General features: G+C 38.0%; 1 protein-coding gene across 2 annotated transcripts; it reads right to left on the minus strand.

Annotated features, from left to right (window-relative positions):
- Positions 1 to 347: 347 nt before the first annotated feature.
- Positions 348 to 14,647, minus strand: LOC127448360 (heterogeneous nuclear ribonucleoprotein A3-like). 2 transcript variants are annotated; one of them, XM_051710828.1, is made up of 11 exons: positions 14,586 to 14,647; positions 13,377 to 13,499; positions 12,446 to 12,592; positions 10,513 to 10,723; positions 10,249 to 10,338; positions 9,801 to 9,869; positions 9,628 to 9,681; positions 9,261 to 9,392; positions 8,872 to 9,006; positions 7,535 to 7,603; positions 348 to 2,021 (listed from the first exon to the last, which is right to left on the minus strand). In XM_051710828.1, exons 1-10 carry the CDS (start codon positions 14,643 to 14,645, stop codon positions 7,551 to 7,553), a joined length of 1,074 nt encoding a protein of 357 aa, XP_051566788.1. In that variant the 5' UTR covers positions 14,646 to 14,647; the 3' UTR covers positions 348 to 2,021; positions 7,535 to 7,550. The 2 variants fall into 2 exon arrangements, with proteins under 2 accessions (XP_051566788.1, XP_051566787.1); XM_051710827.1 differs by lacking the exon at positions 348 to 2,021 and adding an exon at positions 3,974 to 7,440.
- Between the last annotated feature and the right edge of the window lie 930 nt (positions 14,648 to 15,577).

Raw genomic sequence — 15,577 nt, forward strand, 5'->3', positions numbered from 1 at the left:
GAGCTGAAGGCCACTGTCAAAGAAACCTGGGCTTCCATACCACCTCAGCAGTGCCACAAACTGATCACCTCCATGCCACGCCGAATTGAGGCAGTAATTAAAGCAAAAGGAGCCCCTACCAAGTATTGTGTACATATACAGTAAATGAACATACTTTCCAGAAGGCCAACAATTCACTAAAAATGTTTTTTTTTATTGGTCTTATGATGTATTCTAATTTTTTGAGATAGTGAATTGGTGGGTTTTTGTTAAATGTGAGCCAAAATCATCACAATTAAAAGAACCAAAGACTTAAACTACTTCAGTCTGTGCATTGAATTTATTTAATACACGAGTTTCACAATTTGAGTTGAATTACTGAAATAAATGAACTTTTCCACGACATTCTAATTTATTGAGATGCACCTGTATATATATACTGTTAACACACATTGGACGGACGACTTTGTGTTGAATCCCCCCAATTCTCATTACCGCAATGTGTTTGGATGTTTTACTCTTACTATTCTTATTGTTTACAATTACATTTCTCCTTACTGTAAAAAAGATGCTACAATTACTTTTTTCTTAAAATCAGCAAAAAACGATTTCCAGTACCAAAAGAGTAAGACTATGATGTATAAATACTTCATAATTGAAATCATAGGCCTCATTTTTCGCACAGTAATGAGAATGAGGAGTGGGGGGTAATGTCATGAAAATGATTTCACAATGTAAAAAATCTTAGTGGCTCTAAAAATTGGCTTAATGTTCAATATGCAAAATAAAATGAGCTAAAATATAATTTGTTTCTTTTGATTTTGGAGTCAAAAAGGACCAGGACTTTGTCTTGACAGGTTTCGTGAGAATTATTAAGACTATTAAAATATCTTAGAAAATTATTATATGAATATATGTGGATTATATTTGCCCAAAATGAGAAAATATCCTCCCAGAACAAATATTCTACTAGAAAACTTTTGGTCTAAACTGGAAACTATTGTGTTATGGAGTTCAGAACAGTTAATTGAGATTGAGATAATGAGAAACACATCTATTTCCTGAAGCTGAATGAAGATTCAGCAAAAATGTTGTCGTTTACATTGGTGAATCTTATTAAAACATGTCTAGCTCTCATTACATCTCAAAATCAAAATAATTTTAAATAAATTCATTTGAATAATTATATATATATATATATAAAATAAAAAATGAATATTAAGACAACCAAGACATCTCATAAAATTAATGGGCCATTAATTAATTCAGACATTTTATTTCTCCATTCCTTTAATATTCCCATTATTCATAATGGTTATCATTACATTCTAATGACTGAAAATAGTCCTTTTTTATTATTATTGTATTACATTAAAAATGTCTCCAGTAGAGGGGCCTGGGTAGCTCAGCGAGTGCCACCCCTGGAGTCGTGAGTTTGAATCCAGGGTGTGCTGAGTGACTCCAGCCAGGTCTCCTAAGCAACCAAATTGGCCCGGTTGCTAAGGAGGGTAGAGTCACATGGGGTAACCTCCTCATAGTCGCTATAATGTTGTGCGTGGATGCCGCAGAGAATAGCGTGATGCCTCCACACACGCTATGTCTCTGCAGTAATGCGCTCAACAAGCCACATGATAAGATGCGTGGATTGACAGTCTCAGACACGGAGGCAACTGAGATTCGTCCTCCGCCATCCGGATTGAGGTGAGTAACTACGCCACCATGAGGTCTTAGAGCGCATTGGGAATTGGGCATTCCAAATTGGGGAGAAAATACAAATAAATAATAATAATAAAAAATTCTCCAGTAAAAAATAAAATAATCAAACAATTTTGGGATGAAATATGTTTCATGACCTACACCAACACATACCATATTCTCTTTTGCATTTACTGAATCCTTCTGTGCAACTATGGGAGGAAATCTTTAACAAATCCACATATATTTTGCATATTTATTAATCTTACCCATCCAGAACCACCGCTGAAAACGTGTCATAAAAGATTTTCAGCCACTTACAGTAGATCAGGCGCCTCTTTTCCCATCTGTAAATTAAGCAGAACAGTTACTCTTACCTGCTCCTATGACTCTTTCTTCCTCTTCTGTCTCAAACCCTCATTCTCACTGCTGGGTCTCACGCTAGCATTGGCTTGCCGCTAGCCTTCCTTCGCTCTCATGGTGTACAGCTAGACTCACGAAAACAGATGCTAGCTTTCTGAAGACACACTGGCTGGCTTTGCTCCACACACTCGGCTCGCAATGCAAACGTGTTTATCCTTTCCTCCTGTCTCATTTTTGTATCATACACACTTGACAGCTGAGACCGACCTGTAAGTCTGAGAGACCGATAACTTCTTGTTATGATAAAACGGACTGTCTTTTGTCAGTTTCTGTCTAGGCCTAGGGCTGGGCGATATAGCTAAAAATATGTGACCCTTTTCATGGTATTCCTGTGCTGTGAAAAAGTATTTGCCCCCTTCCTGGTTCTATTTTTGTGCATTTTTCATACTTAATTGTTTTAGATCTTCAAATGAGATATAACATAAAACAAAGGCAACCTGAGTAAACACAAAATACAGTTTTCAAATATATAATTTTTTTTATTGCAGCAAAAAAATTATCCAACACCTAAACTCAGCAACGGCCCTTTTTCAGGACACTGTATTTTAAAGATAATTTTGTAAAAATCCAAATAACTTTACAGATCTTTATTGTAAAGGGTTTAAACAATGTTTTCCATGCTTGTTCAATGAACCATAAACAATTAATGAACAAGCACCTGTGGAACGGTCGTTAAGACACTAACAGCTTACAGACGGTAGGCAATTAAGGTCACAGTTATAAAAACTTAGGACACTAAAGAGAACTTTCTACTGACTCTGAAAAACACCAATAGAAAGATGCCCAGGGTCCCTGCGTGAACGTGCCTTAGGCATACTGCATGGAGGCATGAGGACTGCAGATGTGGCCAGGGCAATAAATTGTAATGTCCGTACTGTGAGACACCTAAGACAGCGCTACAGGGAGACAGGAAGGACAGCTGACTGTCCTAGCAGTGGCTGACCACATGTAACAACACCTGCACAGGATCGGTACATCCGAATATCACACCTGCAGGACAGGTACAGGATGGCAACAACAACTGCCTGAGTTACACCAGGAACGCACAATCCCTCCATCAGTGCTCAGACTGTCCGCAATAGGCTGAGAGAGGCTGGACTGAGGGCTTGTAGGCCTGTTGTAAGGCAGGTCCTTACCAGACATCACCGGCAACAACATCGCCTATGGACACAAACCCACCTTCGCTGGACCAGACAGGACTGGCAACAGTGCTCTTCACTGACGAGTCACGGTTTTGTCTCACCAGGGGTGATGGTCGGATTCGCGTTTATCGCTGAAGGAATCAGCGTTACACTGAGGCCTGTATTCTGGAGCAGGATCGATTTGGAGGTGGAGGGTCCATCATGGTCTGGGGCGGTGTGTCACAGCATCATCGGACTGAGCTTGTTGTCATTGCAAGCAATCTCAATGCTGTGCGTTACAGGGAAGACATCCTCCTCCCTCATGTGGTACCCTTCCTGCAGGCTCATCCTGACATGACCCTCCAGCATGACAATGCCACCAGCCATACTGCTCATTCTGTGCGTGATTTCCTGCAAGACAGGAATATCAGTGTTCTGCCATGGCCAGCAAAGAGCCCGGATCTCAATCCCATTGAGCACGTCTGGGAACTTGCAAGTGCCTTGGTGGAAGCGTGGGGTAACATCTCACAGCAAGAACTGGCAAATCTGGTGCAGTCCATGAGGAGGAGATGCAACGCATTACTTAATGCAGCTGGTGGCCACACCAGATACTGACTGTTACTTTTGATTTTGACCCTCCCTTTGTTCAGGGACACATTATTCCATTTCTGTTAGTCACATATCTGTGAAACTTTTTCAGTTTATGTCTTAGTTGTTGAATCTTTTTATGTTCATACAAATATTTACACGTTAAATTTGCTGAAAATAAAAGCAGTTGAAAGTGAGAGGATGTTTCTTTTTTTTTTTTTTGCTGAGTTTATTTCACCCATGTGAAAAACTAACTGCCCCCTTAAACTTAATAGCTGGTTGTGCCACCTTTAGCAGCAACAACTGCAAACAAATGATTCAGATAACTGGAGATCATTCTTTCACAATGATGTACGGGAATTTTGGCCCACTCTTCTTTGCAGAACTGCTTTAGTTCAGCCACATTGGAGAGTTTTTGAGCATGAACTGCCTGTTTAATTTCCCGCCACAGCATCTCAATCAGGTTCAAGTCAGGACTTTGACTAGGCCACTCCAAATCTTTAATTTAGCTTCTTTTGAGCCATTCAGAGGTGGACTTACTACTATGCTTTGGATCATTGTCTTGCTGCATAATCCAGTTGCGCTTGAGCTTCAACTCATGGATTGATGACCGGAGGTTCTCCTTTAGGATTTTCTGGTAGAGAGCAGAATTCATGATTCCCTCAATTATTACAAGTCGCCCTGGCCCTGAAGCAGCAAAGCATCCCCACACCGTCACACTTGCACCACCATGCTTGACCGTAGGTATGATGTTCTTTTGTGGAATTCTGTGTTTGATTTACACCCGATGTAACGGGACACCAGTCTTCCAAACAGTTCCACTTTTGACTCATCAGTCCACAGAACATTCTCCCAAAAGGTTTGAGGATCATCAAGGTGTGTTTTGGCAAAATTCAGATGAGCTTTAATGTTCTTCTGGGTTAGCAGTGGTTTTCACCTCGCCATGCTTCCATGGATGCCATTTTTGGCCAGTGACTTTCTGATAGTGGAGTCATGAACAGTGACCTTTACTGATGCGAGAGAGGCCTGCAGTTCCTTGGATGTTGTCCTTTGCATTTTTGTGACTTCCTGGATGAGTTGTTGCTGTGCTCTTGGAGGAATTTTGCAAGGTCAGCCACTTCTGGGAAGGTTCACTACTGTGCCAAGTTTTCTGCATTTGGAGCTATTGGCTCTCACTGTGGTTCTTTGGAGTCCCAGAGACTTTGAAATAGCTTTGTAACCCTTCCCAGACTGCTGTAACCTTTTTCCCTCATCATTTCTGGAATTTCTTTCGACTTTGGCATTGTGTGCTACTGGGTGAGACATTTTAGCCAACTTCACGTTGCTGAAAAAGTTATATTTAGGTGCTGATTTGATTGAACAGCGCTGGCAGTAATCAGGCCTGGGTGTGTCTAGTCCAGCTAAACCCTATTATGAATGCAGTTTCATAGATTTGGGAATTTAATAACTAAGGGGGCAAATACTTTCACACAGGACCACTTAACATTATCATGGGGCGCATTCACTCTGAACACATCCGTGTTTTTCTATGTAAACATGCACTAGATGGAGCGCCGTGTCTCGTGTTTTTTTTTTTCCCCCAGAGTCTGATGAAGAAACGATGCATTTTTTCAGACTCTGTATCAATTTAAAAGGAAATTGAGCATTTGTAACCCATGTTCTGTTTTATTTGTTGCATTGCATCTGTTTTAGTCCAAGAATGTAAGTCATTGTCAGTGCTTGGCATTGAATGTGCATTTTTTTTTATCTCACATTCGACGAATTTTCAAATTTTTATTGAAAATAATAAAAAGTCATATTTAATATACATTATATATTAAAATATTGAGGGGGGGGTTTCTCCCCAATTTGGCATGCCCAATTCCCAATGTGCTCATGGTGGCGTAGTGACTCGCCTCAATCCGGGTGGTGGAGGATGAATCTCAGTTGCCTCCACGTCTGAGACCGTCAATCCACGTATCTTATCATATGGCTTAGTGAGCGTTACCGCAGAGACCTAGCACGTGTGAAGGCTCACACTATTCTCCGCAGCATCCACGCACAACTCACCATGCACCCCACTGAGAGCGAGAACCACATTATAGCGACCACGAGGAGGTTAACGCAATGTGACTCTACCCACCCTAGCAACCGGGGAAGCCTGACTGGAGTCACTAAGCATATTATTATTTTTAATTATAATAAAATATATATGTTTTGATAATTTTAATTATATGCACCAATTTAATAATGCATGATAATAATAAAAAAAAACATTTTAACGTACAGAAATGCCACAACAGAGACTTCAGTCAACATTTGAGTGGTGACGCAAACATAGTTGAATCAGAGTTAACTGTTTCATTAAATTAATCAAATTTCAGGGCTCCAGACTGTGACTAAATGGTCACATTTTGCTGCCATTTTTCCTGCCTGTGCAACTACATTTTGATATTTTTGTTGATAAATGACAATGTGACATTTGAAACTACAGTGTACGTTTTTGGTGATGGCACAAACAAACTGTTAAATCAGAGCTTTGAATTGATTTGTGGAAACTGATTCACAGAAATGAATCGAACTTATAAACTGGAGTGCTCTTTTTGCTACCTAAGTCTGAACATCGCCGTTTGAGATATGAGGAACTACAAAACTAGTGTAAAAGGCATGGCCAAATACAAATCACTTAAAAATAATTGTGATGTTCACAATGTTGCTTAATTTTGTACCTCCAGAAAAATCATTAATAGTACATTGTGCAATACATCGCCCAAGACAACAAGGAATCTTGTCTAAAGGCACTGCCTTTAGTAAACGTAATGGCAAAATAAAGAGCATCAAAACCATTGTGACATTCACTATGTTGTTTACTTTTTTATCGCCAGCAAAATCATCAGGAATATATTGTGAATATTAATATATCGCCCAGCCCTATCTAGGCCTTGAGGTCTCTCTAATCTCATACACAACAACATACGCTCAGAACAGCTGCACTCTCTTTCAGACTCAATGACGCACTAAACTTGGTTAGACAAGTTACTACACAACTTTATTTCAGCTGGTTTCTTTTTTCATTTGTCAAAATAGTTAAACAATCTAAACTTCTATCTTTACAGGTTTAATGTGTTACATGCCCTCAGATCTGATAAAGTCTACTCTGTTTTTCATTCAATGGTTCATACATCTCAGGAGAAACAGCACAGGCACTGTATACTCACAATATATCAAAATACACGAAACACTGACATGACATCACTGTCATCAAATCAAAAATAAAAACCAACATGTCCTTTTTTCTCTCCAAATAATACTGAAGGCCACAACATCTGAAACTCAAACAAATTATTTAAGACTGCTCTTGATACAGTGTTTGATAACATAATAGCTTTCTTTTACTCTCAAACAACGCTCACAAAAATCACAGGGGGGTTTGGGGTGTGTGGAAAGCACAAAGAAAATATGAATGGCTAAAGAAGAATATCAAAGGAATGTGCATACACTAACACACACTAGTTCTGGAGTGTCTGGCTACACTCTCTCGCAGCTAATATTAAAGTCTGCTGCAGTAAGAGCTATAACTGGCAGATCTTGGCCCCTCCCACTTTCTCTCAGTAATCTTTCCTCTCATCTCTCCATCTAACTGTGGATCTGAAGCCTGTTGAACACACACAGGGTAAAACACATCACAAGTCGTCCTGTGTAACTCTTCAGTGGAGTCTGTGTTGCAGTAGACATGGAGCTGAACTTACCACAGACAAAAACACGTTAATATCGTCTGGACCCAAAGCCCCCGCCTCCACCACCAGAGCCATAGCCACCTGAATGGAACATTACTTTCACTTATGAAATATCATTAAATATACACAAAATTAAATGCACAAAGATTTTTATGAAGACAAACGTAACAATTTTATTCCATTTCAATTCTAATTCCTTAAATTCAAATTACAATTCAGCATCCTGTTTGCCACCTCAATGTAAATTCTAATTGAATTCAGAAAGTGAATTGGAAAATAAAAGGCATTCTCCAGTCAACTCTGAGTGGTATGGTTTTGCTGTATGGCCTTCAGTACCATGATACTGAATGATTTTTTAGGTTGCTAAAAAGTACTTCAGAGAATACCATTGTCATTTTTTGTTTGTGCTGAAAGCTCCTGAGTGGGGCTGGGTATTGGTACAGATTTGCTGATTCGATTCAAAAACTCTCGATTCGATTTGATTCCGATTTCTATTTTGATTCATTTTGGTATATTACAGTAATAATGTCATTTGCTTATATATAAAATAGATTCTCTCTCAGCTAATGCTATTAATTATAAAGGGGACCTTCTAAATTTAATTTTACAAATATTATCATTAGTTTTTGATAATTTGTCACATGTTAAGTTTTTTTCTTAAATATACAAATACCATGTATTCCACCCATAAATAAGACTGAAATTACATATTATATTGCAAATATTTATGTTACATGCAGAATTTGTACTATTTACCTTAATATGTAGAACAAGTGTTAAAATGGTACTGTCTCTTTAGCAATAACATCAGTTCAGTGAGTCTCACAGAAGGGTTTTGCTTGAACACATATTAACAAGAGTGGAGTCGAATGGATTCTTTACCGCATCCGTGCTATGTGCGATTAGAATTAAATGTCTCTTTTTTTCTTGTTTTTGATGAACAACTGACTGTAAAGGACAGAGAGGATATTAAAAGAGGCATTATTCAATGACAAACTGACTGCATGGATCTCGTCTTTGGACATACAGAATGAGCCAAACCAAACTTTTACTCTCAACATGCAGTGAAAGGATCTCACTGCTGAACTTCTTCACTATACTCTCAACATTACCAGCCAGTGGCAAATCACAGACATTTTTAGTCGCATAGCTCAAAATTTAGTCGCATAAGCATGTGATTAAGTTAAATTGTGGAGGGTTGCCACATAGATTGAAAGATTAATCTTGGGATTTGGAAAAATCTATATCAGGATTGTTAGAATGAAAATTATGTTCAATCAGAAAATCTATGTTTTTAACCAGCCCTTCTGTCGAGTAATGAGTATTGCTTTATTTATAAATGTATTTACCTCCATAAGGTCCTGAGTTCCTTCCTCCAAAGTTGTTTCCCTTCATGGGGCCGTAGTTGGACTGCTGCCCTCCATAATTCCCAAAGTCATTGTAATTTCCACCTCCTCCCCCGCCTCCACCACCACCAAAGTTACCTGAAATCACAATTCAAGTGTGTGAATTCAGGAGTGATTGTACTGATAACAGTACTACTATAATAAGTCATATGTAAATGCTTATTTTACCATTTTTACCAACACTTCGAAAATTACATTTAAAAAAAAAAAAAAAAAAAAAAAATAATAATTAAAATTAATGAATTTATTCAGTCTTCAATTCAAGTTCAGACAGCATGCTAATGCAGTAATTTTAATGCCAAATGAGTGTCTTAGCTTTAATGATTAAGTACCACCAAAATTTCCTCCATCATTGTAGTTATCATATCCTCCAAAGCCCCCTCCGCCTTGGTTACCATATCCAGGACCTCCACCATATCCCCCACGACCACCGCCATAGCCAGGACCCCCACCACAGTTACCACCTAACACCAAAGCACAAGCAAGTACTTCAGTGGTAATACTGCAACTCAGACTGACTGACTTTATCATAAACTGATGAGACATAGAACAATGCAAAAACAGCCTTTACAAAAAATAGTGTTCCAGCAAAGCACTGTGACAAAATTCAAGCAAGCATTGCCACAAATAAACACTTTTTTTTTTTTTTTTTTTGCAAAGGAGTCTGATTTAATGTTTGCATAATAGTACTGTCCCGACCAAATCCATTGTATCCATCTCCTCCGTAGCCACCCCGGCCTCCTCCGTACCCCCCTGTAAAGACACAACATCATCCAAGAAGATTAGCGCAGGCATATTTAAACTTTAGGTGCCACTGTACAAGATCTACACTTAAGATAGGATCAGATGTACTGTATCAGATGTCATCTTACCTCTGCCAAAGTTGCCACCTCCGAAGTTTCCACCTCTGCCCATAAAATTGCCCCCACCTCCACCGCGATCTGAGAAAGAAAAAAAAATGTTTAATACCTATTCTTGTGCTAGATATCTTACGCACAAATGGTGTAAAATGCCTGCACTATAAGCGTATGCACTTGTACAGCTTCGAACACCATAGCAAATAAAAACTCCAATAGTTCTGATCTGTGATGACATTGACAGGTTTTCTGAATAAAATACAATTTTAATGAAAATGTATCCTTAATATTTTTTATCATGTAGTAACTATTTAGCTAAGCCAGAAGGCATTTAAGGCCATGCAAAATTGTAAACGTGCATTGTGCCTGAATCCATGACAAAAACTAGTACCTTATTGCTGAATTATCCATTGTTGCACTAGTGGCAAAAGAGCGGGTGTTAAGTATAAAACATGCTACTTACATCTCTGGTTAGAAGCTGCCTGCATTTCCTGTTTAGGAAGAGCCTTCCTCACTTCACAGTTATGGGAGTTGATTGTGTGATATTTTTGTACTGATAAAAAAATGACAAATAATGCATTATGAGCCAAACACATGAAACACACAGATCAGTTTGCTCAATTACGAGACCTCATCTTGTATTCCTTGGTGCCTGCATGTGTAACAGTTTAACAACATAGATGCAATTTTTACTTCAATGCAAATGGTGGTATCCGTCTTCGCTCACCGACAATTTTATCCACAGTATCATGATCATCAAAGGTGACGAAACAGAATCCTCTCTTTTTCCCAGTTGGACGCTCCTCCATTATATCGATGCTCTCGATTTTCCCATACCGCTCAAAGTACTCTCTGACATGATATTCTTCTGTGTCCTCCTTAATTCCACCAACAAATATCTTCTTCACTGTCAGATGTGCTCCAGGTTTATTAGAGTCCTGGATAATGAGAGCAACTCTGTAAGAATCTATAGCTTAATTAAATGGACCTCAATTTGAAAGTAATTGGTAACACTTTACAATAGGATTCTATTTGTTAACATTAGTAAATGCATTAGTTATCATGAATTAAAAATTTATTTGTTACAGCATTTATTAATATTAATGAAATATTATAAATAGTTAATAAAAATACAATTGTTCAATGTTAGTTCATAATGCATTAACTAATGTTAACTAATACAACTTTTGATTTTAAAAATCTATTAGTATATGTTGAAATTAACATTAACTAGGATGAATAAATGCTTAATTATTGTTCATAGTTAGTTCATGTTAACTAATGTTGTTAATTAATGTTAACAAATGAAACCTTATTGTAAAGTGTAGTGGGACTTTTTAAGCAGGTCTGAACATGAGTAGTTTACACATTCCTGCAACACCAAAATGTTAAGGTTAAAATATATATACTAGATTTATTCAAGTTTTTCCATATCCAACAAAACAAAGGTATGAAGTACAAATCATTTTGAAACTAGAAACTTATCTTTATTTATTCACATAAAAACAATAATGTCAAAATCTCCATTTTAGAGGGTCCATCAATATATTATTATGAAGTGTAGTGACACATACAGCTTTTTAGTTAGTGCAATACCTACAGGATATTTAGTGTTTGAATTAGAGGTTGACCGTTGGTGGATTTTGCTAATACTGATAACTAAGGTGGTGGAAAAGGCTGATAACCGATTAATCTGCTGATAGTTTTTATAACTGATTTATAGAATGTTAAAAATTCTTATTCTTTCCTTCCTATGACGGGCACGGACATTGAAGCTGCAAAATTAATAAAATACCAGCAGTTTATTGTGCAACCAAACTCCCAATAATAACCACAACAAAATAAAGATTTGGTGCATGACGAGGGACTCGGAATACACTTATTTTGAAATGTAGACTTGACTACGTAACAATACTCTATATTTAAGTATTTACCAAATTAAGCTTTATATAGCCTACATTCACTAAATTAAAACTATTGGCAACTATCGGCACAGATTTTTGCCAATAACCGATAGTTCCAAAAAGCAAATATCGGCACCGATGAATCGGTAAAACCGGTATATCGGTCTACCTCTAGTTTGGATTTTAGAAATGTACATCTGCAAAGCTCTTGAATGCATAATCTGTGTGAAAATACAATAATGACACTGTCACCTCTCTGTTTTTTTGACTTGTAGTTTTGCTTCAAAATCGTAGGAGAAAATTGTAATTTTCCCCTCTACAAAATAAAAGATTACTCCAAAAATATTTATCCATGGCATTTCATATTTTGGCTGTGATTGTCATTTATATAATCCTTTCACCAGTAAAAAAAAAAAAAAAAAAAAGATCAAGAACAACATTTTGAACCAGGAAACTCTTTCCTGAGTTGACACAGAACAACCCAGATGCTCTAACTGGTCACCATTTTATTTAAAGGCTTACACTATTCATTTTATTCGATTTTTATTTTGCTGAAATGAACAAATTCATTTTAAAAGTCCTATCCATGTAAACTTTCAATCTATATGTGGTCATAAAACTGCATTAATAATAATTCTACAAGAATTTGAAAATTTTTGTACAGCATGTCTCTCCACCAGACACTGCTGACATTACTTGAAGTTTCATGTCAACTACCCATGTGGAGCTTAATGGTTCGAGTGAATCAGACCACACCTCTCGGGAAACGGCACGCTTGGGCTCAACCACGCGACCGTCCACTTTGTGTGGTCGTGCTGCCATTGCCGCATCCACTTCTGATACGCAAGAGTACGTCACAAAACCGAAACCACGTGAGCGTTTGTTACCTGGATCTCTCATTACCTGAGGAAAGAGACATTTAAGATATCATCAATTACAGCAGTTACATTGCTGTTACATATAATTTTTGTATGCATTTCCAATACTTATTAAAAAGTACAGTGGAAGTGCCATGGTATAGTGAAACATCAGAGTGCAAAAGTGCTTTGTACTGAGTGATTATCGTGTTCACATACCAATCATCAGGGTTCCCACTCTTTTCAACCAATGAATTTCCATGACTTTTCCATGACTTGAAAGCTAATTTCCATGGCCAAACATTTAGCCTTTCATTGTGAAAATGGCACCAATATCACATTCGCAAATTTGTAAAAAACGAAACCACAACATTGTTTGATAAAAGTTCAACTGAAAACATTTCATTTTAAATGTAATCCATCCGAACGCATTGCGTGATCCTAAAATGGGTGGGGATTAGCGGTCATGTATTCTAAATAACATGATACATTTTGAACTCTTCACTGTGTTTTTAATCCAGTTCAATTTAACACCCCAATTAAATATTTTAGGACAGAGCAAAATAAATAAAAATATATTAACTATAAAAAAAATAAAATAAAAATTCTATGATTTTTCCATGACTTTGAAGATTATATTAATTTCCATGACTTTTCCAGGCCTGGAAATCACAATTTTAAAATTCCCTGATATTTACAGGTTTTCCATGACCGTGGGAACCCTGAATCATGCATGGTATTTACACGGTACTCCATTGTGCTTCAAAGAATACCACGTAACCCAGTACAACACAACAAGTTATTAAACCAATCCTGATCCGTCTACTCACCACGCAGTCAGTGAGTTTACCCCATTGCTCAAAGTGAGCGCGCAAACTGTCCTCTGTGGTCTCAAAACTGAGGCCACCGATAAACAGCTTCCTGAGCTGCTCTGGCTCTTTACTGTCACGTCCCTGTACACATGAAATTCACAGAGACAAAAATCAGACATCAACTTTTGACTTATCACCTACTTATTAGAGATATACACCATTAAAACAGCATGACCCATGTGCTACATAATTCCCTAAAGCTATTAGATTAATTTTATTGTGACATACTGCGCCATTCTAACTGCATGTGGGTGTTTTCTACTGGAGCCTGCAAATCGCCGAACCCGGCTGGTAAGTTTGCGTGAGAGAAGGCATGGATGGCAAACTGCCAGTGGGTCCGGCTATGGTGAAAGCTTACGCTATGAATATTAATTAAATTCCGTGACGTATGCTCAGCAGGCCTAACTGATTGGCTGAAAGACAGGCGTTCTCGACTAGATGATTCCAGTCAAATCATAAGACGAAGGCTTGCCTTATAAATATTAATTAAGTAACGTGATTGGACCCTGCAGGAAAATAGCGAAGCAACGTCACCAGGAGCTACTTAACATTCATAAGCTTATCCTAAATGATAGTAAAATTCATAATTTTGGTGGCGGGCAAGGCGCAAGTTTCCATCGAATTAGAACTAAAGTAAAAAAGGGGTCTATGTGGGAGACGAATATGAACATTATCCCTCCTAGAATAAGAGTAACATCCAAGAGCAAACGACTGAAAGTGAAACCGGCCCCTGACGGAGCGTCTGGAACATTCCATGCGCCATTTTAGATGTCTTTTTCACGCTTTCTCCGTCATATTGTTAATGTTCTTCAAACATTACAACATTGTATGTTTGTCAGCATTTTAGACTGACTTATCTCCAAAATAACGCTGGCCAAAACCACCTCCCTAACAGAAACAACAGCAGTCCATTTAGACATTATACCACAAGTTCAAGCTTCGCATGTTTTTGTTCAAGAGAGTAATTTGAAAAATGAACACATGCACTAAAGCAGCACGTCAATCCGTTCACAGACACACAGCTGGCTAAACATGTCAAAAGCATGCCTAACATTCCTTACTACTAATACGCAATAATAAGATGACTTAACGTTGACTCAGTGTGTATATTTCAATGTATACTGTTAACACAGATAAAACAAGTGTCCCGGTAGTAATATTTGTTACCTCCATGCTACTGCAGCTTTTGCGCACCCTCGGTCTGCCCGCCGAACAGAGAATGCGCATGCGCTCGCTGCAGGAGCTGTAATGCCACAAAACGGCCAGAGGAGGCGCTGTCGGGCAAGTATTTCCTTCCTTCTAAAATTCAGTAAAATCTCACTTTACACTTTAATTTTACAATACAGGTATGCAGGTATTTGTCAACAACAACAATAACAACTTTAAAATAGGAGGGCAAAATATTCAACAGTGTGATTCACCAGATGGACTCTTCAGATACTTCCAGTGAGTTTCGTGTGTTAAAGAGATAGTTCACCCAAAAATGAAAATTCTCTCATAATTTACTCACTCTCATGCCATCCCAGATGTGTATGACTTTATTACTTCTGCAGAACGAAAATGAAGATTTTTAGAAGAGTATTTCAGCTCTGTTGGTCCTCGCTATGCAAATGAATGGGCAACATTTTGAAGCTCCAAAAGCACATAAAGACAGCATAAAAGTAATCCATACGACTCCAGTGGTTAAATCCATGTCTTCTGAAGTGATATGATAGGTGTGGGTGAGACACAGATCAATATTTAAGTGCTTTTTTTAAAACATAATTCTCCACTTTCACATTCTTCTTTTGTTTTTGGCGATACACATTCTCCGTGCATATCGCCACCTACTGGGCAGGGAGAAGAATTTATAGTAAAAAAGGTACAGCCATTGTACGCTTTGTGAGACATAATAAAAAAAACTGAACTCGTCCTTGCCCATAAAAGTGCCATACATATTACATAAGAAATGAAGTCATTAAAATTAACATCCGTTACCTCTCCACCATCCCCCCTAGAATCTACGCCCCTGGCTGAACCTGTATCCTGGTGTGTTCACTGTATAATTCAATTCATAGCACTGAATTTGATCTCTGTACACAGAACACAGAAAAGATGCAGTCAGACTGGTTTTACACACGAGACCCGTAGGCTACTATTGAGGTGAGTGTAAAATGGGC

The sequence above is a fragment of the Myxocyprinus asiaticus genome, chromosome 11 (assembly GCF_019703515.2).
Source record: "Myxocyprinus asiaticus isolate MX2 ecotype Aquarium Trade chromosome 11, UBuf_Myxa_2, whole genome shotgun sequence".
Taxonomy (NCBI): Eukaryota; Metazoa; Chordata; class Actinopteri; order Cypriniformes; family Catostomidae; genus Myxocyprinus; species Myxocyprinus asiaticus.

What these genes read in the sequence shown, in the direction of transcription:
- LOC127448360 (XM_051710828.1), bottom strand. Translation starts at nt 14,645, where the DNA reads ATGCGCATTCTCTGTTCGGCGGGCAGACCGAGGGTGCGCAAAAGCTGC. An exon ending in GTAAACTCACTGACTGCGTG is followed by an intron (nt 12,593 to 13,376) that starts GTGAGTAGACGG and finishes CTCTTTCCTCAG; the next exon opens with GTAATGAGAGATCCAGGTAA. An exon ending in GAACTCAGGACCTTATGGAG is followed by an intron (nt 7,604 to 8,871) that starts GTAAATACATTT and finishes TGTTCCATTCAG; the next exon opens with GTGGCTATGGCTCTGGTGGT.